At 35.2% G+C, this 26930-nt stretch overlaps 5 protein-coding genes across 7 annotated transcripts; 2 read left to right on the plus strand and 3 right to left on the minus strand.

The window, feature by feature from the left end:
• Window positions 1-698: 698 nt before the first annotated feature.
• LOC108211495 (probable polyamine oxidase 5) lies at window positions 699-2834 on the plus strand. The gene has a single exon (XM_017383103.2). It carries the CDS (start codon window positions 824-826, stop codon window positions 2417-2419), a length of 1596 nt encoding a protein of 531 aa, XP_017238592.1. The 5' UTR covers window positions 699-823; the 3' UTR covers window positions 2420-2834.
• Window positions 2835-3965: 1131 nt separating this feature from the next.
• LOC108213404 (oil body-associated protein 2A) lies at window positions 3966-6285 on the minus strand. Its single transcript, XM_017385193.2, has 4 exons — window positions 5945-6285; window positions 5062-5144; window positions 4836-4950; window positions 3966-4350 (listed from the first exon to the last, which is right to left on the minus strand). Exons 1-4 carry the CDS (start codon window positions 6225-6227, stop codon window positions 4094-4096), a joined length of 738 nt encoding a protein of 245 aa, XP_017240682.1. The 5' UTR covers window positions 6228-6285; the 3' UTR covers window positions 3966-4093.
• Window positions 6286-8318: 2033 nt separating this feature from the next.
• Window positions 8319-10392, plus strand: LOC108213557 (uncharacterized). The gene is made up of 2 exons (XM_017385361.2): window positions 8319-8832; window positions 9033-10392. The coding sequence occupies exons 1-2, from the start codon at window positions 8666-8668 to the stop codon at window positions 10327-10329; spliced, it is 1464 nt and encodes a 487-aa protein (XP_017240850.1). The 5' UTR covers window positions 8319-8665; the 3' UTR covers window positions 10330-10392.
• A 1448-nt stretch (window positions 10393-11840) lies between these two features.
• LOC108211649 (1-aminocyclopropane-1-carboxylate oxidase 1) lies at window positions 11841-13404 on the minus strand. Its single transcript, XM_017383304.2, has 3 exons — window positions 13024-13404; window positions 12707-12927; window positions 11841-12576 (listed from the first exon to the last, which is right to left on the minus strand). Exons 1-3 carry the CDS (start codon window positions 13123-13125, stop codon window positions 11982-11984), a joined length of 918 nt encoding a protein of 305 aa, XP_017238793.1. The 5' UTR covers window positions 13126-13404; the 3' UTR covers window positions 11841-11981.
• A 6456-nt stretch (window positions 13405-19860) lies between these two features.
• Window positions 19861-26105, minus strand: LOC108211570 (inactive protein kinase SELMODRAFT_444075). 3 transcript variants are annotated; one of them, XM_017383204.2, is made up of 10 exons: window positions 25975-26105; window positions 25557-25729; window positions 24842-24993; window positions 24667-24761; window positions 23464-24488; window positions 22839-22999; window positions 21818-21894; window positions 21587-21734; window positions 20849-20998; window positions 19861-20412 (listed from the first exon to the last, which is right to left on the minus strand). In XM_017383204.2, exons 2-10 carry the CDS (start codon window positions 25726-25728, stop codon window positions 20374-20376), a joined length of 2019 nt encoding a protein of 672 aa, XP_017238693.1. In that variant the 5' UTR covers window position 25729; window positions 25975-26105; the 3' UTR covers window positions 19861-20373. The 3 variants fall into 3 exon arrangements, with proteins under 3 accessions (XP_017238693.1, XP_017238694.1, XP_017238692.1); XM_017383205.2 differs by lacking the exon at window positions 25975-26105 and adding an exon at window positions 25828-25962; XM_017383203.2 differs by lacking the exon at window positions 25975-26105 and having other exon boundaries at window positions 25557-25968.
• Between the last annotated feature and the right edge of the window lie 825 nt (window positions 26106-26930).

The following is a 26930-nucleotide window of genomic DNA, read 5'->3' on the forward strand; positions in this document are numbered from 1 at the left end:
TTATATTACTTGTGTGTCTAACCAAAGTTCTTGCTTTGGTTAGACATTATATTTTTTCATAATTATCTCTTGTTTTGTATAAGTTTTAATATTCATATTGTTATATAAGATATTATGTTTTCTGTCAGGAATTATATCATAATTCGATATAATTTTTCATAATATACACTTTATTACTTTAATTATTATTCTTATGTTTCTCTTTGATTGTTTGATTTTCGGGATCATGGAAAGAGACTGTATTTTCTTTTTCAGACTTTAAAGTCTTATTATCTAAACGTTCGGAGATATCTTTGTGTATTTTTCGGTTAGATGATAAACATTTTAGAATGAAAGAAATCTTTGATGCGGTTATTATATCTAAGATACAACTCATCTACGAGTATGTAGACCCTTGGGGGGGAAATTATTGAAAGAAGAGAGAAACAAGTATTTTGGGACTATTTTTTTTCCAAAAGTGACCTATAAATTGAGACGGAGGGAGTATAAAGTAGTGGAAAAGTGAAAGAAAAGTGTGTGAAGTGGTGGTACTCATTGATTTTTATTAGTATAAAAATAGAGATAATGGACTAAAAGTAGTGCGAAAGGGAAGAAAAAGTAGGAAAGTAGTGTAATCCATTGATTATTTTAGAAAAATTTTATAATGTAAAGAAATGAGTGGTACGTCCAAAAGAGGAAAGAGTCTGATGGGACGGAGGGAGTATATCTTTTATAAAACAAAAGCAATCCGACCAAATATGCTCGCAAAGTGTATGTCCGCAAGTCTGAGAGAAAGTCAATAAACTCTAAACCTTAGCAAAATCGTGTAATATCGAGCTACAAAATGGCAATCAACAGACCAAGAATTGTGATAATTGGAGCCGGAATGGCGGGTCTCACAGCTGCCAACAAGCTCTTCAAATCCCAAAAAAAAACTAACGCATTTGAGCTATGCGTTGTAGAAGGTGGATCAAGAATTGGAGGTCGAATCAAGAGTTGTCACCTAGGCGGTGACAGAATTGAGCTTGGCGCAACTTGGATCCACGGCATTGAAAACAGCCCAGTTTATAAAATAGCCCAAGAAATGAATGCCCTGAATTCTGATCAACCATGGGAACGCATGGATGGCTTTGTTGGTGATTCCATTACAATTGCTGAAGGGGGTTTTGAGCTTCACCCTTCGCTAGTTCACCGTGTTTCGAGATTGTTTAAATCACTTATGGCCTTTGTCAGAGGAAAAAATGATGAATGTGATGAATTTTCGGTTGTGAATTGTGGGTTGGATTGTCAGAGTGTTGGGTGTTTTCTTAGGAAAGGGCTTGAGGAATTCTTGGGATCGGTGAAGAATGGTGATGAGGACGTTACGGGGTATGGTAATTGGACTGAAACAATGTTGATTGAATCTATTTTTACGAAATATGAGAATATGTTGAGAGGTTATTATTCAGCTGATGATTTAAAGAGTATTGATTTTGAAGCTGAGAAAGAGTTCAGTATGTTTCCTGGTGAAGAAATTACAATTGCTCGGGGCTATTTTAGCATCATTGAATCATTGGCATCTGTTTTGCCCCATGATGTAATTCAATTAGGTAGAAAAGTTGAAAGAATTGAGTGGGAACCAAGTAGTTTTGTTGGCACAAGTAGGCCGGTTAAGCTGCATTTTTCTGATGGATCAGTGCTGGAAGCTGATCATGTAATTGTCACTGTTTCATTAGGTGTGCTTAAAGCTGGAATTCTTGATGATCCAGGTATGTTTTCGCCACCCCTTCCTGACAATAAGACCAAAGCAATTTCAAAGCTTGGATATGGAGTTGTTGACAAGCTTTTCTTGCAATTGGATCCATCCCATGATCAACAAACTGATCAAATATCACGGTTTCCATTTTTGGGAATGGTTTTTCATGATTTAGGTTCCGAAATGAAGGACGCTGAAATTCCTTGGTGGATAAGAAAGACGTCAAGTTTATGTCCAATTTATAGCAAGTCAAGTGTGTTGTTATCTTGGTTTGCAGGAAAAGAAGCTCTTGCACTCGAGTCCCTTGGTGATGAAGAGATTCTTAACAAGGTCTCGAAAACAATATCCAGCTTCTTGTCAAAGTCAGGAAAGCCGTGTAGCGGAAATTCTAGTTCTTTAGACAAGTACACAGGGAGAGAATTCAAATTCACAAATTTGTTGAAGAGCCAGTGGGGAACTGATCCATTGTTCTTGGGTTCGTATAGTTACGTAGCTGTTGGTTCAAGTGGAGATGACATAGAGAAACTGGCATCACCATTGCCAAATAACAGCTCTGCACCTCCTCTCCAGATCCTGTTTGCAGGGGAAGCAACTCACAGAACCCATTATTCAACTACTCATGGTGCTTATCTAAGTGGCATAAGAGAAGCAGACAGGCTTCTTCAACATTATGGGTATACGTCTGCACCTCACACCTCTGGATAATATCTTTACTGGAGAAACTTGTTTATAAGTTCTTCTTTTATCTCTTCTTTACATTATGGGTGTTTATTAGAAGTTAGAAAGAATGATACCAATGGATGGGGACTCTTTTAGATGTACTAAATGAATTTATAGTGCCTTCTTCATGATGTATTGCATTGTTACTCTGAGTCCGGTCCGACTAGTTATCGCTAGAAGTTTTAACTCTAGATACTTTATGTGAACAAGGGGGTTACATTACTCTATCAGTGATGTAGTCACTCCCTCTAGAGTTTTTGTTTTCCAGCAATAAAAATCCGCTAAAAGATGGTCACATGCAATCGCTTATTACTTTTTAGTGACCAACTCTACCAGCGATGTAATCCCTCATTCTAGAGTTTTTGCTTTCCGACAATAAAATACCACTAAAAGATGGTCACATGCAATCGCTTGTCGGTGACAAGGTTCGTGTATGATATTAAATTTTAGGCTTTTACAAGGTATCTTGGTTTCAGAATGAAAGAGGAACCCACTCTTGCTGCTCTTTGGGCAGAAATTTCTGATTTGCCTTTAAAACTCTTCCACCCTGAGTTGTTAGAATCCCTGAAAGACAATATACTGACATTTCTCTTCATAGATAATTTAGATCGAATCGAATGTCAATCAAATTCTCCAGGTCTTCGGCAAGCTATTAGTCACCCAAATCTCTTATAATGCTCGTCTTGCATATTGATTGGAATTTAGCTTTCATGAGAATATTGCTCAAAAGTATGAGCTCTTGATATTCGATCGGGACCACTCCCGGCCCTGAATTACAGGGCTCCCCAATATTTACGGGCTTTCATGTACTATGGGTCTATGGGTCTTTCTAATGTGTGCCCCGCACACAGTAGAGCATCTCCAATAGGAGGTGCCAAGAGGGGTGCCAATGCCATGTGGCATGACATGGATAGGCAGGCACCCCCATCGGAGATGTTGGAGTTTTATTGGGATGCCAAATAAGTTGGTTTTGGGGTGCCAAAAGTTAGCAACTCATAAAGTAAGGTGCCAATTTCATTTGTGGTCCCAATAATATATAAAATATAGATTTGTAGTTCCAATAATACATAAAATATTATTTTCTTATTAATAAAGTTGGCATCTTGGAGTATTTTGAAAGAAGGGTGCTAAAATTGATTTGGAAGAGTGAATATAAAAAATAATATTTTGAGTTATGTGTCAAAATTAGCAGCCTTGAAAGCCAACCATTGGATTGGATTATTGGGACTTCATGTATATGCGAGGGGGTCATAAACAGTTTATGATTAAATGACCAATAAAAATGCATCAAACTCATAGGATAGGAGGTAGACACACCATAAAAAAATTGTTCAATCGTTGATGTATTCCTCCGTCCCCCAATTGTATTATTGTTTGAGCTGGACAACTCAGACACGTATTTTAAAATATCATATAGCAGTAGTAAATCATTTTAAAATTTTCTTGACTTTAGTAAAAATTTAATGTTTAAATTTTAGTACAGAACTTCCTTACCTCTCAAGTAGATGATCACAAACACCAACAAAAATTTCACATCAACATATACACATTTCACAAGTTAACATCCTCATAGAAAAAACGGACAGACAACGAAAACTATGCCGAGTGCAAAAGATAATCGGATTACTACGAGTCCATTATGCAATCACTGCATACGTTTTACGGAAAAGGTGCAGTAGTTTTCATTTGAGTCTCCTCTACGTCGATAGCAAAACCCTTGCCAGCATGTTTCCAGTAGTCAGCCATCCGGTTCATCGACTCCGGCAACACCAGATTAGCCCTTGACTTCTTCAGGTCATCCGTCGATATTTTGTACTTGTCATCCCTCTTCTTCACAAGATCTATCTTTATTATCCCCAGCTCCGCTTCTTGTGGAGACATCATCAGCGCAGGAGCACCCAATGGAAGCCTGTCACCTATGTATCACCCAAACACAGTCATCTAATAACTATAATCAAATCAAATCAAAACCTTCAAGCAAAACCAGTTCCTGGAGCCCTAATCTAATCCATATGTACTCTCACACCACAACATATAAAAATTTGAAATGTTTTAGGTCCGTAAGCATTAGGATCCAAAACCCAAAACGCAAGTCTTCTCCGCCTCAAGTCAGACTAGCTAGACTACCACCCAAAGTAGACAGTTTCCTTGAGGTGTCGTAATGTATTTATATATAAATGCCACAAATCAAAGTTTCGGAGCATATATAGTGCATGTTTGGCAATCAATTTTTCTAAAGAAATAAGTTCTTATTTTTTTAATAATTTTTTTAGATATAAATGTCAAAGAAGGTGTATTATATTCGTTACAACAAAAAATTAAGGACTTATTTAAAAAAAGTTTTCTTCTAGAAATAAATCTTATTTTTGAAAAATAAGTTTAGCTCGGTCCATGTGTATACCTCTATCAGTTTGCCAGGTGCACCAAAACTTGCCATATGTATTAACAAGATCTTGTAGTTCACCACTATTAACCATCTCTGGAACCCTTGGATTCGCCCACAGCCCTGATGTGATCTGACCATTCATACCACTTGATTACTCATTACAATCACCATATATGATCAATATCAACACAAAACACGCACATAATAAATACATAAATAATCTGAAATTCTGATGAGTTACCTCATGAGCATGAGAGTGCCAAAGCTTTTGTTCCTCAGGCAACAAAGTCTCCAAAATTCGACCAGATATTATATACTCAACCCCTAAATATTCAAACATATCAAGGGGGTGTAATTAAAACATGGCATAAGAAACAAAATTCTACCCTTTGCTGTTGCTTATCCACGTACTTTTGGATTTTAACAGGTTAAATCGACTAAATTTTCATAGAAATTAAAAATTATTAAGGTAGACAAGTAGATTCTATATACTCCCTTTGTTGGATATAATAGTAGCTTAACTTCTTTTTTTCACGTATTTCTACAAATTTTGATCGTTTACAAACATTTATTTCAAAAATTTCTTTTATAAATAAAATTATTAGCGTCATAAAAATTTAGAAATGAAATTTATAAATATGCTGTCAAAAATCTTAAAAGTACGTAAAAAAGAACAGACTAACATATCCTAATAGACGAACTCCCATTTAGGTACTGTTTGGCGTTGATGTTCAATTGCAGACAGTTTTTTGCTGAAAAACGTGTTTTCACCTGTTTGGTAAACCTGAAAGCTGCTTTTACTTAAAAAATCAGCTCCTCCCGTGCTTTTGAAAAAAAACTTTTCAGCTTCCGTAGGAAGCTGTTAAAGATTGCACTCTCGAACCTCACCAAAAATATCATTTTTTTTAAAATTATAACTCAAAATAAGCAAATATCAAAAAAAAATGCCAAACAATTGTCTGAATTCTACAACACCACTTTTTTACCCGCACTTTTCTAACAGCACTCCCAAACAAACCCCTGCTAATATAATTTTCATATCGTAGATTTTTTGGTGCATAAATCAATTTGACAGATCAAAAATCAAAAGTGATCGTCAAAATGGAAGGAGTGAAATTTCATACCTATGAGACGGGCATTGGGTTGATCAGAATCATAAACAGCGCACTGGAGAAAGTCGTTGTTGAGGCGGGTGACATAGTAATGAGTCTCGATCTGACGACTCATGTCATGGCTGTAACAAGCAAAGCTACAAACATGCTGGCTCATCTGTTTTATGGGGTTCAGTGTTTGCATCATCTGAGCTCCTTTGTCTAGTACGCTCTGCGTCACCGTCGTGGCTTTTCCCGGCGGCATGGACCCGTCGCCGCCGGGCATCGGATCCGGCGTCTTGTCACTTGAAGCCATGTATGTGTATATTGGTCAGAGATGTGCAGGAACGAAGATGGTGGATTGGGAGCTGAGTGATGCATGTTTATAGTGTAGAACAAGAGTTGATTGAGGAACACGTGTTCGTATAGGGGTGGTACGTGGCCTCGTTTGCTGCAACTATGCATCCACGTGGCTGACGAGAATTAACTTCTGCTATTTTCATGGGAGTAGTGCTACATGCACAAAATTAGCTACAGAATTTTGCACAAAATGAGGTGGCAATTGAGGTGGGAAGTTTTAATTGGTACTATTATTAATGCATATACAGGGGGCCCATTCCAATTAAAAATTAGACATATATTCATTGGGTTTTGGTCTGTAACAATCGATTGTTACACAACCCTTATCCAACATACAGCTTCAGAGCCTTTAGATCTGTATTTTAATGGTGGAGATGAAAGCTTTTTTTTTTTACCGATCCGCTATAATTTTCCGCGGATCGGACCTTTTCCCTTCCGCGGATATTTTCCGCGGAAGGGAAAAGCTCCGATCCGCGGAAAATTATAGCGGATCGGTAAAAAAAAATGCTTCAATCTGGACCCTTCAAATAGAAATCCGACGGCCCTGGTAGTGTGTGTTATATAAACGGTCCCTGACACACGGTTGTCAGGGACCAGGACCCATATTCATTATGTGAATGTTTTTTTACCTAATTTTGTGCATTTAGCATTTTCCGTTTCATCGTTAGAAACTTCTTCCGGCTTCTTTTCTTTTAACATCTCTTTTAAATATTTTAACAGGTATACAAAGTAAAGTATAGAAGTGTAGAAAATATAATTTATATTTATATGTGGAAGAATAATATATATAATTTTGTAATTCATTTTTTCGATTATTCGCTTTTTTACCGTGGTTAACCATTTTTTCGAACGGGTTAAATCGAATTTTAATAATATTTTATGAATAGCATAATATATATTAATTATTTACATGTAGTTATTTTATGTTAATAATTATCATCAAATGTCTGTATTATATTATGAAATGTCAATTTAAATAGCTCCATTTTGGATCAATTTACTTCTTGATCAGGATTTATACAAGTGAAGAAAAGGAATGCATATGAGAAATCCAGAGCAGCCCTGCTACCGGCTCTGGTTGGCTGCAATCCGTGTATTTCAGTGTAAATCCATGAGTGAAAACACAATTTATTACTATATCTGAGACAAGTCTAAGCTGTGTTAGCTATGGAAAATGTCTAAATTTAACATTCACTGCTCCGTGATCTGAAGTTGCAGCAAAGCTGGTGTGCTTGTAACTTGAATTTACATTACTTACATCAAACTAGGATGTGCCAGGTACTAGCTAGTGTATAATTTGAATCTCGGTTATTAATTCCGGTTTTCGGTAATAACCGAAATTGTTATTTCGATTCCGGTTATAAACTGAAAAAAATTCGGTTCAATTTTCGATAGCTATTTTCTATTTATTTCAGTTTCGATTAACCTCAATAAAATTTTATTTCAATTAACCGAGATAAAATTCGGTTACGGTTAACCGAATACTAGTTTGAACACCTACATATACCTACGCCTTTTTTTCACTAACTTGATTCTTACGAATAACATCTAAAAAATTTCTCTCATTTGATCAAAAATCAAACACAAAATCAAATACAATATCTGTCACTCTTCGTCTCATATTCACGACGTTCTTCTCGTTTCATATTCTTCACGACGTTCTTCCTATTTTCAAGTAAGTTTTTACATTTGTTGTTAAACACTTTCTCTCATTAACACCAACACCAAACCGTGTTAAAGAAATTGTTTGGAATTCAGAAATAAGCGAAATCAGTTTTGTTAAATATATATTAAATAATATATATTAAAAATTATAATATAAGTATAAAATTGTTTCAAAAAGAATTTGTCGGTTCCGGCAAAATATCATGCCAAACATGACCAACAACATCTTCGAGTGATTAGTCAAACAAAAAAAAAAACATTTTCGAGAGATTAGTCAAACAAAAAAAAACATTTTCGGGAGATGTGGTCACTAGAGATGCAAAAAAGATCTGTTCGGGCCAGATCCAGACCGGGACAAAAAAATCCGGATTTTTTTCAAACCAGATCGGGCTGGGCTTTTTTAAAAATCGGGCCGGGCCGGGCCGGGCTTTTCCAAAAATACTAGGCCCGGTTTAGTTATAAAAAGCCCGGATTTTTCAAAAATCCGGATTTTATCCGGGTTTTTTTGAAAATATTAGGCCTGTTTTAGGCCCTCGGGCCGGGCCGGGCCAGACCGGGTTTTTTTCGGATCGGATTTTTCAGATTTTTTTCCAGATCGGATCAGATCGGATTTCAGATTTCGGATTTTTTGAACATCTCTGGTGGTCACCCTCCCGCCTCGATTAATCCAGAAAACCCTTGTTTGAATATCCCTCAGGCGCCGATACTAGCAGCAGGCAGCGGCAGAAAATGGATTCAGGCTGGATCCCCCTCTTCGACATATTCATGAATTCCGGCAGCCCAGAAACCCAAGCATCTCTCTGGCTTCAACATTCTTACAACCCCAACCCCTCCGCTTCATCTTTCTCTACATCTTCTTTTCTTTCACTGCTTACCAAACCCACCAACACTAATAGGTCTCTCTCTCTCTCCCTCCCTCCCTCTCTCTCTCTCTCTCCCTCTCTCTCCCTCTCCCTCCTTCCCTCTCTCGCTCTCTCTCCCCCTCCCTCCCTCTCTCTCTCTCTCCCCCCCCTCTCTTTCTCTCCCTCCCTTTCCCCCTCTCTCTCTTAATTATGAGATGCTTTCTTTATTCACATTATTAATTGCTTGTGTGTAGGTTTATGTGGATACAGACATTGCCTAATGCACTTCAAGCTCGAGTTCTGTCTTATCTTGCTTATGATCATACGAGGTTTTCTGCAGTAGACTTGTCCACACTTGCAAAGCATTTGCTGTCTTATGATGACGACCAACACCTTGACTTTTGGGTTAAAACAGCTGCACATCACCTGCTCGACCTCGTGTCTCACTCCACCTATGATTGGGTTTCTGGTTTCAGTTTAGATTCCGAAGGCGAAAATAGGGAGGATGAGTTTCAGGTACTGCCACATTGGCTTAAGCAGGCTGCTGACGGTGATTGTGACATCGTTTTTCCTTGGCTTCCCGTGTTGCCTGAGGAATTGAATACGAGGATGACAGTTGATGTATCTGGGATATTTGATGATGAGTCCTTGAATGAAGTTGAAGGGATTCAAGATGAGGATTTGGCTCAGGTTGCGGCAGGAGTTGATTTTGTTCGTATGAGTAATGATTGTGTAAATCCTGAAATTGAAAAGAGGGCAGCTATATTGAAGTCCAAGATAGTAAATTCTGAATGTACATCAAAAGCCGTGGCATTGGCTGATGAAATTCAAATTCTTTGTGATGGTCGACATGTCAATTCTTTGGCTGTTTTAAGTTTGATTGAGCCTTGGCAAACAGATGATGAAACAGCTTCAATTCTAATATCTCATCTTTCGGATGGAAGCAACAAAGAGCCTAGCTGGCCAAGTCATGTTCTATGCTCCATAGTTCTTCCCAAGCTGTTAGTACTCGAAGAACCAGCTTCACGTGTGCTAGTAACTTCAACAATAGAATACTGCAAGATGCATCAGAGATCATCTGTGTATGCACTATTGTATCCTCTGATTCTACGGAAAGATGGTATAAACAACCCCATTAGTGACGTGGTTGCAAGAGTGGTAAAAGAATGCTTGCACCCCGCTCATGTTTCATCCTTCTGCCAGAAGTTGCTTTGTGATGAAGACGATGCTAGGAAATTCATCTGCCCTCCTTGCCATCAACATCTGTTATCTGATAAACTGGTATGGAATGAACCACTATTTAGCCTCTTTCACATTATCTTGAATCATAATGTTCTCTTAACTGAAGATTCGGTTGCTCGGCTAGTTTATCATGTGGACGAATCGGCTGTTAGGTTTAGAAATTCATTGAAATTCGGAAATTTTTTCTTATGTTTGGTCAATAAGTGTACCCCATTATTAAGGTCTCATAAGCTTTTGTTAATTAGAGCAGCACAACATACTAATACAATTGTGTCTAAATCTTTAATATCAAAGTTGACTAGCTTGTGACTATATGTGTATATACACCTTTGAAACTTATTTAATGTTGACATCCTTCATCTTTATAAATAATGATACTATGAATTTGTTTTGTAGACACCATATCATCTGAATTAAGATGGCATTTTTTTCTTCCAGTTAAATTAGTAACTACTTTAACAACATTCCCGCCCAAATAAAAAGATATACCTCATTAGTTCTAATCTTGAATGTTATAATGTTACTTGTTCTAGTTGGTGGTGCAATTATTGTTTATTGCCATATCAGTGTTCTACTTTTTTACGATTTCAATTTTGTGTCAGGTTGTCATTTGGTTGAAATTTCAAATTAGTTTCATAATTAGTGTTATTTTCTAAAACACAAATCGGTAGTTATTTACACATAAAATGTTTAGATATATATATATATATATAGAGGGTTACTCCAGTGAGAACTTCTTAAAATGAGAACCGTGAGAACTTCCTTAATTTATCATATTTTGGCTAATCTAAACAGCAAAGTAGTGGGTGCCCAATATAAAAAATGTATATAAAACTAGTCTCTTCCTAGCTAGTCAAAAAAAAAATTCAAAAAAAAATTCAAAAAAAAAGGTCCACTGCCACGTCATCAGTGATTTTTTTTTAATTTTTTTTTATTTTTTTTTCGGCTAGCTAGGTGGAGACCTTAATGATATGCATTTTTTGTGAAGGTGCCCCTGGCGGGGCCCTTCAAATGAATGAGATTTTGATAAATTAAGAAAGTTCTCACAGTTCTCATTTTAAGAAAGTTCTCATTTGAGCAAGTGCCTATATATATATATATAGGCTCATGATCAAATAGAAACCACTCTTAAAATAAAAACTAGAAACCAATACAAGTTAGTGATATTCTCAGTACAATTTAGTGATATTCTCTTTAGGATTTAGTGATCTGTGTTGCATGAATTAGTGAAAAGTTGCAGAAACCGTCCAGAATCTCCATATATGTTCCAAAAACTGCTCAAATCTCCAGATCTGTTCACGTTTTCGATTCAGATGGTGGTGACGGTGGTGGAGATGGTGGAGGTGAAGGTGGAGATGGAGGAAGGATGATTGTAGCGAAGGTGTGAGCGGCTTGAAGTAGGGGGTTGGAGCGTTGCCGGAATAGTGGTGGCTCCGCCGCGTTTAGAAGTTGATCCGAGGTGGAGAAAGAAGTATGAACGGGGCTGAAGGAGGTTCAAGCAACGACGTTGGTGAAGATGGAGTGGAGATTGTGTTGTTAGAGAAATAATGGAGGTAGAGGTGGAGATGGTGGGGGCGGGCGGCATAGAGGTGGTGGTGGTTATGGAGGAGGTGACGACGGAGGTGGTGGCAGTGGCGGATGTGGAGGTGGGGTTGGTGAAGATGGAGGTGGAGATGGGGTTGTTTAAGAATTTAGTGGTATTTGCTTTAAGATTTAGTGATATTTCAGCTTGGTTTTTAGTTTCTAGAATAAGGAGGTTTCTATTAGAGTATGACTCTATATATATATATATATGCAAACTTTAAGGAATACAGAGTTCATAGCTTGTCAAGATCAATAAAACATTTATATATTAATGGGTTCTTAAGCAACAGTGTTCACTTATTCGGACAATAGTTCAGCAGGGTAGTAGCATTTGCAAATAACAAAGTAATACATGCGGTTTCAATCTGTCAATTCACTTAGACAGGAAGGCTGATATCTCCATTAGCCATTTTCTTCATGACTTCAAATCTGGGACCCTTGTCATCAAACTTAGTTGTGGCATAGAGCTTAAGATAATCTTGAAATGTGAAATTGTTGGGATATAAAAGTTTTGGAGCAGGAGAAATGATGGCATCTCCAGCAGGATTATAGAAAGTGGCAATGGATAGTCTGCTTCCGTTCTTATCTGCCATGACACGATGCAAACCACTCCTATACCTTCCGTTTGACAACACTTCCACTTGATCACCGGTGTTTATGAAAATTGTATTGTTCACAGAAGGTGGAATCTTTACCCATTGTCCATCTTTCAAGAACTCCAGACCTGAGACTTGGTCATCTTGGAGCAAAAGAATTATCCCGCCAGCATCTGTGTGCTCGCGAAGACCCCTGACAAGTTCTGGATGAGGACACTGAGGGTATTTTGCGACTTTTGTCCCTACTGAAGGACCTTTACTCCCAGAGAATGTTTCCATTATGTAATTCTTCTCCAAACCAAGGTTCTCACTCATCAGCATTGAAAGCTTTTCAGCTAGCTTGATCAACTGATCAATGTACTCATTTACTGTTTTGCTGCAAGTAGTTGTTCATGCATTTAGTTACTCCACAGTAGTTAGTTTAAGCACCGCAATTGATTTACTTAGTAGATATAATCTAAAATCACTTGTCCTGCAAGAGGAGGGGGGAGGAAGTAAATTTATACCTGAATTCCTGTGAGAGGTTGGGGAGCTCGTTTATGTTAGAATCCGGGTGATGCTTGATAAAAACCGCAGTTTCCCAGTCAATGGTTGCCCTATTGCCTTCTTCAAAGGACTTGGCTATATCGGAATCATAAAAGGTGTCTCTCAGGTTTTCTTCGTAATGCTGATTCACCAGGTCTTTAACCTTTTCCATCAACTGCTTGTCAATCCCATGGTTTTCAATCTGCAGATGTTATCTATTAGGCTAGTCATTTTTTAATGTGCAGTTTACACTAGCTACTTGCAATCAACCAAAAAAGTAGTAACTGATTGTACTTACCTGAAAAAAGCCCCATTTTTCACATGCCTCGTGGAGAGTTGCCATTGTTTTGCTTCTGTTATCACCATCTAGCTCACCGAAATCTATTGAAGGGATCTTCATCTCAATACTGAATGAATAAGATAGGTATGCAATTGGAGTGTATATATAGGCATACTCATGTTCTTGACCCTTCGTAGAATATTACTATTACTGAGACTTGAGAGTAGTTGGATTTCAAGATTTGGTAGTTTTTTCCATGTATACACTATACTTACAAATTTTTAATCAATTATTTTTGTGTTTAGGAGTTGAATGATGAACAGCATTAAAGGTTGTATTGCACATGATTATTAAATGTTACTGAATTGACTAAATGATCAAATAGGTTGTCTTACCTTAAGATTAAAATTGAATGACCTTTACATTGTTTTCTTTTTAAGCTCTCTTGGTACCTATTCAGCCCCTAGAATTGCAGATAATACTTGGCAGTTGGCACTTAGTCAAGTAGTCTTAGTTCATTTCTTGGGTACCTTTCATGTGAGTCAGTGTTCTGTTCTGTTCTGTTGTAGTTTTGCTCAATCACCCTTTTATTTTTTACTCTTCATATATTTCTATTATCATCGAATTATCACAGCTTCGTATATCCTTTTAGGGTCCAGGATAAGTGATCGATGCAACCATCTAATAATCTTTTTTCCCACTGGAATGTATTAAGCGTAAAATTTTGATGTGAATGCATGGGGTTACAGTTCCGGCGATGGATCTGGACCGGTTGCCATATTTTTATATACCTAATAGTACAGTACCACCAATATTCGATACTTGTTTCAATATAATTTGTTTGGTTAAACCAAGTTTTCTTCATTATTGTCAAGTGGGCTTTTTCTATGGTATTTGGAGTTAAATCTGTGGGAAACCCTCCGAAACCGGTTGCTTGGTTAATACATGAAGCTGTGTAAAGCTAGGGGCTGGTTTCATTTAGATTGCTAATTAGTTTTTGCAATGGCAGTAGAGCTTTACATTTTTATATACGAATTTTCTATGGTGTGCCCATGGGCATCTCTCACGAGAATACTAACTTTTGATTGGTGGAGGGACCGTTTTATATAATTTTTGCCCTTATTATTCGTGACGTGAAAAGGTAGTTTTTTGCGTTTATGATCCGTGGAAGTCCCAAGTCGAGAAAAAAGACGTTGGATCTGTATATATAAAAGTTGAGAAATAGAATTTATAAAACTAATTAATCCAAGTAGTCAATTTGGCATCCATGGGGATAGGTATAGGAAAATGTAACAAAAGTGGGAATATGTTCCCAAGAATGCATCTAATCTGAATTATCTTATTATAAGATTATTGCAAGTAGATGAAATGTGCAGATGTATCTGAGTGTTCATCAAGCTCATAAAATGAGCTGAGATACATTGACACCTTATTGCCAGGAGATATTTCAGTGCTAAAGTTTAATATCATTTAAAATATTGGGTTTACTGATTTTAGGGCCTTGTTATTTTTGAGACCTCTCACCAACTACTTTGTAATTTATGAGTATTACTAAATAAATTTGTTGTTTCTTCGATGACATGAAATTCATTTTGTGAATACGAACAAATGTCATATTTGAAAGATAAATTGAATTATTTGATTATAAATCATCCAAATTCAAAGAATTTTAAATAACGCTTAAAAAAAATAACATATTAAAAAGAGCAAAGTATAAAATGTGTTGCTTGAGTTGACGCACTGAGAGCATCTCCGAGGGGTTCTCATTTTGAGTTCTTAACTTCAAATTTAAAAAGCAAGGCAAGAAATAGAGCTCCAATGAGCTCCTTGAAACTCTTTAAAAATTTAAGAGCTCGTCATCTCTCCTCTCTTTTAAAGAGCATGTAGGAGTTCTTAACATTTTTTTCATAAATATAATATCACTTTCCCTCCAACTTTACCATCAACATTTCTCTCTTTTTAATTTTCTCTCCTTTGTATGAATAAAATATGAATAAGGAGCAAGTATAAAGAGTAGCATTGGAGATGAAATCTTTTTCAATGTCTTAACTGACTTGGAGTCAAATATTATATTATATTTTAAAAAGTGATTTAAGAGCCCCATTGGAGAAACTCTAATCAATCTCTGGACTTGGCTGCCGAGAGGCACATTATTTGTAATATCTTAATGGCCTGTTTCGGATCTGAATTTCATTTAAAATTCTAGAATCAAATTTATCTAGTTTAGAAATTTGGATTTAGATTTTATTTGAAATCCAAACATTTAAATGATACATCAATTCTATCATTTGAAATCCATCGTTTCAAATGAAATGAATATTTCGAACGCCCTGTAAAAATGATTGAGAATACTCTGGACCAACAGCCTTCTTCACATCCCTGTTCAACATACTTGTTTAAGAAACCTAAAGCCACTCCAGATGTCATCTAAGGTTATCAAAATATTCGAAAGATCTATATTGTCGAAATAAAATGAATATTATTTATATATATCTATATATAATATAAATTGGATATGATTTGTATTTTCAAATCCGATAATCTTAGATAGAATATAAACATATTTGTATCCGAAAATGAAAATACGATATATATTAATATATAATATATTCAGTTATTGGGTATTATATTGTTAATAATATATCATTTGGTTCAAACTTTTGGTATCAGTATAAATCTCGTTCATTTCAAATCCAAAACTCGTGTTTGGTTGACGAAAATTAATTTAAAACATGTATCTCAAATCTCCAGGATATGAGTTTTTAATACTAACACTGTAATAATAATTTACCTATGAGATCCTCAAACCTCCAATATATGAGTTTTTGATAATAACGTTATAATAATAATTTATCCATAAATATTTTTCTTTAAGAATTGACAAGAAAAGGTATGTTGATAGAGCCAAGCAGAAAAGGGATATTAGTTATCGAGTCAGAGAGAGGCTTAGCCTGCAAATTGGCCCTTTAAAAAGTCACTGCTTACTTTATATGAATTCGTTACTTAATATGAATTCATTACGTGTTATAAGGCCGACCACTTACTACTGAGAACCGTGATGCTGCAGAGCTTCTCATAAAAAATATAAAAACAGATTGCTCACTTTCTATAATCCAGCTTGAACTTTTGAGTAGGCTCTGCAGGATCAACAACAAGTGGGATGTTGGGTATGAAACAGTGGCGTCAAGAATCAAATTTATTTTTTTATTTCCATTATTATTTATATAATTACATGTAAATGAATTAAAATGTATAAACATATTTTTTAAATTAAGATATTAAATCAATTAAAATTAATGACTCAATAGTATCCTCACTCGGATATATCTATTCACGCACTCAATCATCTTCAGCCAAGTATTAAACTAAAACTTATGATATCATGAATGCATCCTTAATCGTCGTAACATGATTCTTCATTCTAACATGATATCGACTAACAAACCAAACAACCCCAATAACACAACTAAAAGATGTTTTTTTTAAAGTAATCCATATTACTTTTCTAAATGTCAAGTATAGTGATGATTTACATCGAGTTGATGCTTGTTCATTGTTATTAATTACAAGTTAGATTGGTGATAACACCTACTCAGCATATTATAATTGTATTTAAAATTGATTGGCGGATTGCATCACTCAAAGTTTCCATTAATCAGAAAGTTCTAATTACATGTATCAATCATATTTTGAATTAAAATATATATAAATGCATGAGATTTATATTCAAGTTGGAATTTCTATAAGTACCAAGTTATCTGAGTTATAATATTCATTGATAGTATTATGTCAACAGGTCGTCATATTTCTAAAGAAGTCACTCTTGAAGCATCAACTGATAAAAATGTTCAATTTTTAATGAATTTTTAATTGCCTATCAGCATATGTGAAAGAAGAGTGATGAATTGTAGCTATTCTAAGCCACAAAATTTACATAATCGAAATGAGGTATATGGATAATCAATGAGTCAAAGGATGTCAAATAGAGAAACTTCAATAGCTGATGATATTATCAACGAATGCATAATGACGAGTCGATAGATAGTCTTAATAACTATACATTCATTGAGAACTAGTCATTGAAAAAAAAAAGATAAATTCATATGAAACTTTTCTTGCATAATTCACACATAGTTTGTAAAACTAAGTCGGACAAAATTGACTTAATAATATCTTGAAACTGAAGCATGACACATTCAAATAAGTATATTGGGGCAAGTAGAAAAGAAGATCAGTCACGTGATGCATTTAAAGAAGCATTCTGAAGAATATTTTGTCTTCTAATCTCTTGCTTTTATTAAGTTTGATTTAATTTTAATTATATAAGTATTCAACCCCACAATCGTGGTTTAGTGAGGAACTAATTTCAGGATTCAAGTGAATCTTGTTGTTTGTATATTTTGTTAACAGTCAAAATTTTCATTTACAAATTTGAATAAACTTGTAAGTGATAATAACTAGTGTGGTATGTAATAATTGTTTAAATGACTCAAAATCATTTTCAGTTTTAACTAATAAAAACAATGCGAAAGTTGAATTATTAGTTTAGAATTGATCACATTGATATATGTCATAATTGTGAATAATACATAAGAAAGAACAAGAGTTGTCTTCCTAACATATATTACTAATGAACAGTGTATGAATAAACTAAAATAATATTTAAATGACATACATATGTACTGATTATGATTACTTTTGTGACAACCATCTATCTTCACAGTAAGGTAACGAATAAAAATTTTATATGTAATCGAAAACATAACATACTTTATTTTAGTGCTTCGTCTAGCATAAGTAGATAATCAAACAATATAGTGTATAAAATAATAAATAGAGTTAGGTTCCATATATTCTTTTTTTTTTGTAAATCAGTTTTTTTTATAAACTAATATCATTTTAGATAGTTCAAAACTCAACTTGTACTTGTTTAGACTGACAATTGATAGGATAGGAAACCAATTCTCTCTACGAGAACGACCTTTTATTTATCAAATTATCACTTTGGTTACGAGATTTTTTGCAAATCGAAGACTGTCAGTTTGCAATTCACACCCAAATTATGTCAGTTTAATCAATGATCATTTACATCGTACAAATGAACCTAGCAAAGTCGAGGTTTTTCTTATCAAGTTTGACTATAATTTTTCACTTATCTAGTCTACTTTGCTCCTTATCTGTAAAACATTTTATGTCATTCAAACTTGTTAAGAAACAAGTCAACTTCAAATTACTCGCGAACAATTCGTAGCGAGTAATTTATAAAAACAAGTCTTTTAAATTTTTTTTAGTTTGGACTCATTTAGAGTCTAAAATTATAATTTTATTAATTAAAAATCATGGTAGAGTTGTTGTTTGTCATTAAAAAAATGCACCGAATATAGAAAAAGAAATTACGAAATTCACAAATGATGAAAATTATGAGTATATTCTCAAGAAAAAATTCATGTACATTATTCAAGTTTAACGACTTGAGTTTGAATAAAAGTCCATTAAGAGTGAAGCTCAAAGCAAACAATAATAGAATTAAATGGACTTAAATCTCTTATAAATTAAGGTGATTACACATACCAAGCTATGTTCAACAATTTTTACTTAACTCTAAAATAATTGACACAAAATAGAGGCTAGAGTAATGCAGCACTGTACATACCTAGCTATGTTTAACAATTTCTGCTACGGGTTTCAAATCCGAACACAAACACATGATGCTGCTCCGACTTTCAAATCCTATGGGGTTCCTCATGGCTCAACTGGTATGCCCTTCTATTACAATTATTTACAATATTCTTTCTTTTTCTCATGATTTTGAGTGGAATTGCGAAAGGTGTTGACTTTAATCTTGTTTGTTTGTGGGTATTTGTTTGTTTGTTTAATCCTTGTGTTTTGTTTGGTTTTTGGTGTTTTTGGCGATTTTTCGTGTTACATGTGAGACGCTTCGTTGTTCGCTTCGCATACGACGAGGCAACTTGACCGATAGCATAGCGGTGGTGGCCGATGGTGGCGGTGACGGCGGTTTTAGGACGGAATCCGGTTTCAGAAAGAAAAGCGCGCTAATTGTGCCTTAATTGAGGGCGGTAATTGTGCCTCGTTAATTGTGCCTCTTATTGAGGGCGTAAATTGTGCCTCAATTATTGAGGGCGTAAATTGTGCCTCTTTATTGAGGGCGTTAATTTGGCCTTATTTAAGGGCGTTAATTGTGTCTTAATTAAGGATATTAATATTTTATTATTATGCCTTAATTAAGAGCTTAATTGTCTCAATCATGAGTTATCATGATTGTGGGAATATTTTGATGTAATCTGTTAAATATATCGACTTATATTTTTTCTTGTTTCTCTTGTTTTATTTTCAGGATTCTTGGAAGAAGACCGGTTTTTCTTTTCGGACATTAAAGTTTTATTGTCTAAATTTCCCCGGTCATCTTGCATGTCCGACGGTTAGATAATAAGCTTTTTTGAATGAAAGAATTATCACTGAATTGCCGATTCTCGTTGAGATTTATTCTCATTTTCAAAAAAAAAAAAAATCTCTTATAAATTGGAATTTTTAGATGAATGCCATTTGACCTAAAAACAGGTACTCATCACCGATTTATTTGCATATCTTTTTAATATCAGTTATGGCTATCAGTTTACTTGTCAAACTTCCTCACTGAATGACAGATAACCGCGGTTTACTTGTTAAACTTTCTCACTGAATTTTTTTTTTGAAAGGAAACTTTCTCACTGAATTAAACCGAACAAATATGTGTATATTCACTTGTAATAACTAAAAAGATTAGTATAAGAAGTTAAGAACTGCAACTAAAAATATATAAAGAATCTGAACATAAGTCAATCAGATACTAAACAATTGAACATTATTACTTGAAACTACCATTTAAATTTCCGAGCCACATTAAGATCATTCAACCTTAAAACAATCTCACCTTTTGTTATGGTGCTTGCTATATAAAATTGGCATCAATATCACCTCTGACAAAAAGAACAAGTATAGCTCATAGAAATGAAACTTAGAGCTCTATACAAAAAACTTCAATTATTTGCAGTGAAATATGTGGGGATTCTTCGCGTCTTTTTAGCAATTAACCATTACCTCCTTTTCAAGGACCCTTGTAAGTTTCGCAAATCATTTAATTATAGAACTGAAAATTCCATTAGTAATATCATTTTTCTAATATGTCAGCAACTTGGTGTATTTGCTTGCACTTCAGGTATATTTGCTCGCACTTTAGCTGAATAGCAGGAGATTCCAACTTTCAACTTCATTTTTTGCTTCCACAAAAGATTGACCCATTGTTCATGCGGCTCCTGGCCTCGTCAGTCTACATATTGTACAATTTCCATACCATCTTCCTACTGTAGTCTACTTCATAAAATTGTCTCTTTCAAGGATTTGGAGCACCTACAAAATCAAATAGTGCAGATGAGACAAACCGAAATTTAGATTTATACTGTAAGTTAAAATGGAGGTTTAGGGTAGATCTTAGACATTCGTAAAAAGGAAGAAGTGTGCCTTATAAATAGTTGTGCATGTTCTTTCACAAGTGTAAACAAATTAATTATATGGATGAAGAATGAATCTTGCTACTGTTACTACCTTAAATATAGATAGAGTGCAAGTGAAACAACTTTGAGTTGGGTTTTTCAATCTTTCTTTCATTTGGACCTATTCATGAATAACTTATAATTGATGGATTTAGATAGGGCATGCACAATAGTCCATTAGTACTTCTACATTTGCAAAATAGGACAATATATACTGGCTCTGTTCAATTTTTCAAAATTATAGATTTGCTGATACTCAGAATACCAACATTATAAAAGATGATTGCTTCTACCTGAGACATACAAGGCCTTGAATGAGGATCTTGGCGAATGCACAAGGAAGCACAATGTAACATGGACAATAATTCTTGCTCCGCATAGCAGTTTCTGATGCGTGGATCAATCAATTCTGATACAGCCTTCTCAGCTAATAAAGGACGTGCCTGCTCAAAACAAGCTAGGAATTATTAACAGAAACTAATTTTACTTGACTATTTATGTACCACGTATAATATATACCAACACACTTACCAAACCTTTTAGCTCGTCTACCTTGATTTATATGTTATTATATGTTGTTGCTGTTCTTAGGATATACAAATGCTCTTTATTTCGGAATGCATTGACTTAAGATAGTTTGACTTATAATGATGCTCCTTACACAACTTTATGTACTTTAATGCGACTTGTGCCGGCAGCTTACTTAAATTTTCGATGAGCATGGAAACCATAGTTCTACTCAAGTTATGTTTGGAGATCAAGTGCCAGTTTTACTATCAATTTGTGGTCAAAAACTTTCCCAGATAAGAAAATAAATAAGAGCTATATAATCATGGGCGGATCTAGGATTCGAACTATAAGGGGGCACCAAGTAAATTTTCAGAAAACACCTATATAATTTTGAATTTTGCGGGGGCACTTATATAATTTTGCAAAATTTAGAATGGTGAAAAAATGTAAAAAAAAAATTTAGGGGGGACACGTATCCCCCCGTGCCTCTTCCTAGATCCGCCCCTGTATATAATCCATACCCATTCTGTGAGAGACTGTTGGCCCTTAGGCCGGTTAAGATCGATAGCCTTTCGTCCAGTGATGAGTTCAACCAATACAACCCCAAAAGAGTAGACATCAGCCTTTTCAGTAACTTCACCAGTTTGGGCATATTCTGGTGCCAAATACCTAGAAGAGGATATCAGTGAGTATTTTGGAGTAGAGAGACTGAGAGAGGTGAAATAAAGTGTCATATACTCATATGTGTTTACCCAAATGTTCCGATCACTCTTGTTTCCACGCCTGTGTCTCTTTCCGGCTGCCACTTAGCTAGTCCAAAATCGCCAACCTGTAGTTCAAATAAATTAAAATATAGGAATAAGGTAAAAAGTTCTATCATTGGTAAAAATCTAGTTTACAATATATGATTGATTCAACTCACACTAATAATAATGAGACCCCTGTATGGACATCACCCACCCAATTAAAATTGATCATTTGTCTGCCACGTCATTTGGGAACATAATATGGGGTACATAGCACTACTCTTTGAGGTGTAAAAAATGTGATCACATATTACTATTTTTTTTTTCAATGTTCTTTTCATCAATAAAAGTTTGAATATTATTTTTTTTCGATTCCCTATTATGGCCCTGTTTGGAAGTTAGAGGTTTGGGGCAAAATTATAGGTTTGAGATGATTTAGAGGTTTGACCACTGGAATCCGCTAATATTAGTGTTTGGTAGTTAGCGGATTGAAATAGAGTTTTGGACCCAAAAAGCTAATTTTGAAAAAGCTACTTTGAGGAGCTTTTTGGGTTAGAGGTTTTGGTTTGTGTCAGAAAAAGCTAATCAATCAGCTATTTACCCAATTAGCTATTTACCAAATAGTTTCACGAGAAACACCTAATTCAATCCGCTAGTCAAAACATCTATTTCAATCAGCTAGTCAAAACATCTAATTCAATCCGCTAACAGCTAACCGCTAACCGCTGATTCCCAAACAGGGCCTATATTTTTTATTCAGAAAAATAAAATCGAAAAATAATGTGGAAGTGAGTCGTTTTGATACATTAAAGTATGTGCAAAAGGTCAAAAACGACACTTATTTTGGGACAAAGGGAGTATCAAGCATCAAATTTCAACATCTGAAAAAAAACATGAACTGATTTGCAATACAAGTGTTTATTTCCAATAAATAAAACAGATGATTGCAGAAACTGCTAAATTAACACATGAGAAATAGATGTGATTAAGAACAGATACGAAAAGAGCTACAAAATTAATGGCATACCAATGGTTCAAAGTCATGAGTCAGGAGAATATTGTTTGGCCTCATATCACGATGAACAATACAGCCAACTCTACATTCTTCATGAAGATATCTTAATCCTCGGGCAGCGCCAACTGCAATTCTCTGCCGTGCCGACCATTTTATAGCATCCTGATTCCGCCCTGCAGTTCAATACCAGTCAGAAGTTAATCAGCATATAATTTAAAGCAAAGACAGCTAATAAACTATTTATCTGTATAACAGAAAAAAAAATCATATGACTTCCCGAAGGGGACCTTATACACTACTATTACATACTGTATAGATGTTAACAGGATTGGCAATGTTCGACTCAATATTCAATAACAGCAAGTAAATGACATTGCCCAGACAAAGAAAAGAGATAGCTTATCCTATGCTCAGCAAAAACAGGTAACAATGAAGTAGGTGGAAGACCTAAGCCTAATGACTGAGCTCATAAGGCTGATTTTAGTTGATAGTCAATGAAGAATAAGCAAACTAAGTCAATCGCCCTAGTCACGCCTATCTACGCATAAAAACGGCCTAAAATTCAATTGCATAATAGGTATGGTTCAAATTTACTGTATAACAAAATGCATCCTGTAAGTGAAAAAAATGTACACACCATAAAGATGATGATCTAAAGATCCATTGCATATATATTCATATACTAGCAATCTTCTATCATCATCAACACAAAATCCAATCAGCAGTACAACATTACGATGTTGTGCACAGCTTAATACTTCCACCTCTGCACAAAATTCCTGGTCACCCTGAGAACTAGCTATTTTATGCTGTTTGACTGCAACCACCTGTCCTTCTGATAAGACACCTCTGTAAACTGAACCGAACCCGCCTTCAGCTAAGAAATTGGCCTCAGAAAACCCATCTGTGGCATATTGAAGCTCTGCATAGGTAAACCACTTGGGAGGTTTTCCAAATACAGGTGCTTTATGCTGACATATCGAACAGAGTGGAGGAGGTTCGGCAAGGGCATTTTTTCTAAATGATATTGTTTCCCTTAAATTGCTACTGCAGTATTGATTATGCCTGTCTGACAGCACATTCACTTTATGGTATTTGTCAAGGCCAGAGAATTTTTCCTGCAAGGCTGCAGACATCGAACCTACAGCCTTATCACCAGATATTTGTGAATTTTCTGCAAGACACTTCAAAACTTCACCAGAGGAACTGAGAGCATCTTGAGTCCAAGGTTGGAAATACACACTTGTTGATGGAGAACTTAGCTTTTCACTTTCTATATCAGAGTCCAACTCTTCAAGGCTGTCTTGTCCTTCAGAATATGAGAAACTGTCTTTCTTTCGATCCCAATTCATATCAGCTATTACGAATGGAGGGCTACTTCGATCTAAGCTTGACAATGACGATGTTCCGGTATCAGTCACTGAGAAAGATGAATGATCTGGACTGCTTGATGGAGTTACATTTGGCACTCTAGTTGTGGTCCAAATGCTACATTTATTATTTAGATGCTCTGTACATGAATCTGACCCAGAGAGCTCGTTACTTTCCACCTTAGATAATTCAACCAAATTTAAACGAAGCACCTTCGCTCGAGATCTTTTCATCACCACAAGATTGCATGCAAGTTGTTCCTTGCAATATTTAGCCTCCTTCTTAAGTTGTCTGTTGAAAAAATTGGTGCAACTATTAATGACAGTTAAAATGCTGAAGATATAATTAATAAGTGAGATGTAGCAGAAAGGTAAATGTATTTTCCTTATAAAAAGATCACTTTTGTGAAATAACATAACTGCCACCAATACCATTCGAACTAAGAGAATTATAAATTCTGAAGAATTACTTGTCCAATACAACCCAGTGTGTTGGAGCTATCTTGGCTTCGGCTGCTACTACTCCACCTGAAGAGCCAGAGATGACTTTCACCTTGATATTTATCTGTTGAGAAGTAAAATTTTATATTTTGGTAGCACAAGCTGAACATGTCAAGACTAGTATATAAAGTTGCAAGCCTCAACCTTATTTATGTCATATATATTACGGAGTTGAAGCATCATCTCAGTGCACAATACTGATATATCATCCTTTTGATCCATCGTTCCTGAAAGAGACTTCCAGGGACTACCTGCACAATCCGTACCAAACCTTCCAAAACTCCATAACTTCCGACCTACAGACACAACATGCTGGAGATGTCAATGAACTAACTAGACTTGAAGTAAGGAAAATAAGGCTCAGAACAACTCCAACAAACACCTTGCATCTTCTACAAAAATAATACAAATAAATCAGCTCGTAGCCGTTTAGGAGGTAAATTACACAACTTCTCCAACAATTTTTTTTAACTCACTCCTCATTCATATTTAATTAGTTAACTGCATAAACATAAACAAAATCATTCATGTTGGAAGTATCCACTCCTCAACAATGAGGAAGCATACGAAGCTCCTACATCGGACCCAATAAAGTAAAGAATCACTTCAGCACATCTAAATTAATATAAAAAACACATCACATAGTGTCATTATTCCTCAACAAATATAGTAGACGAATGGTCCAGTACACCATGATTCCATATTGCTCATTCACCAAAAGCAAATCAAAGGTTCCTATTTCGCAAAATCAAGCACAGTGAATACCATAAAAAGCAAATAAAACATGTGGTTCATGGCTAAAGCATAGAGCATTATAATTAAGACTAAACAGAAATTTGTGTATTGGCAGAGAGTTTACTTGAGGTCTGGACAGGAACTACCACAAGCAGCTTCACACAATCCCCTGGATGCACAATATGTGTCAAAGCCCAGACCAAAGAATTCCTCGAAATCTCTCTACTTGCTTTCACAGCCACAAGCACAACTCTCTCCATTCCATCCAAACCCCTCTCTTCACTAGTCTTTTCCATCCTAAAATCAGCAAACATGAAACACCAATCTGCTAAGACTAGCCAACAACAACAAAACCAAACAAACTAACAATATACTTATAATCTTGGCCTTGAAACCTCAATTCAAAAGTGACCCAACTGCCCAAACAATGCAAATAACTGAAAGCAATATTTGTTTATGGGTTTTGCATGACATGATGAGAGAAGGAAACAAAAGACAAGAACCAAAAGAGAAAGTGGGGAAGAAAGTGAAAGGAAACAAACTTGTTGGGATGTGAGGTTTGAGGTAGCGACACTCCTGCTGATCCCACTGTGTGTCTCTATATAATTAATTATTAGTATTTTATATATAACAAACACATTGGTAAAACAAGCTAGCTGCTTTTAGTCTCATCTCTTCCTCGGCACATGCTATTCATCTACCACACCTAGACACGCATGCATAAGGTTATATTGTATGGGTATGGATTAGCGGTAAATCACATGGAATTAGTTATTTATCTCTGTTTTGGTAAGCTTCGCTCTACATGGTAAACTTGCCAACATTATCTTCCACCGCCAAAGCATTTAACTAGAAACTTATGCAATATACCATAATGATGAATTATACGATTAGCATAAAAATTAAATATACATTTGGAATAAAAAATTTGAGCTTGTGAGCGAAAAAAAAAAAATTGAGCTAATTTATAGATGTGGGAGTGGGTGCTAAATTTAATAATATTTCACATCATCTGTAATCATATTAATATTATATATATACCCTACGTCCCGTTCAATTATAACGTTATTTTTCACTGCTCGACACGCATTTCAAATTCCTAAGAATATAGTTCTTTAACTTATTTTTAGAATTTTTTTATAGAAATGTTATTTTTTTGTACCGGGAAAAAATTTAGAACATAAATTGCACAACTATAATTTATTTAAACATTATAATCCGTGTCACGTCCAATCCCCAATATATACTATTAGTTGGGATAGAATGAGTATATTTTATTTTTAATAATATGAAATAATTGGGGCCGTTTGGGTGAATTTAAAATAAGTAATTCTTGATTAAAGTAAAAAAGTGAAATAGAAGTTAAGACTTATAAATGATTGAAGTGTTTGGAAAATAAGTAGAAATTATAAGAGAAAAACTAGCATTTGTAACTTTTAAAAAATGATATGTTTTTTTATACAAACAGATCAAGAAAAGCATAAATCTAACTCTTTGG

The sequence above is a fragment of the Daucus carota genome, chromosome 3, assembly GCF_001625215.2.
Source record: "Daucus carota subsp. sativus chromosome 3, DH1 v3.0, whole genome shotgun sequence".
Classification (NCBI taxonomy): Eukaryota; Viridiplantae; Streptophyta; class Magnoliopsida; order Apiales; family Apiaceae; genus Daucus; species Daucus carota.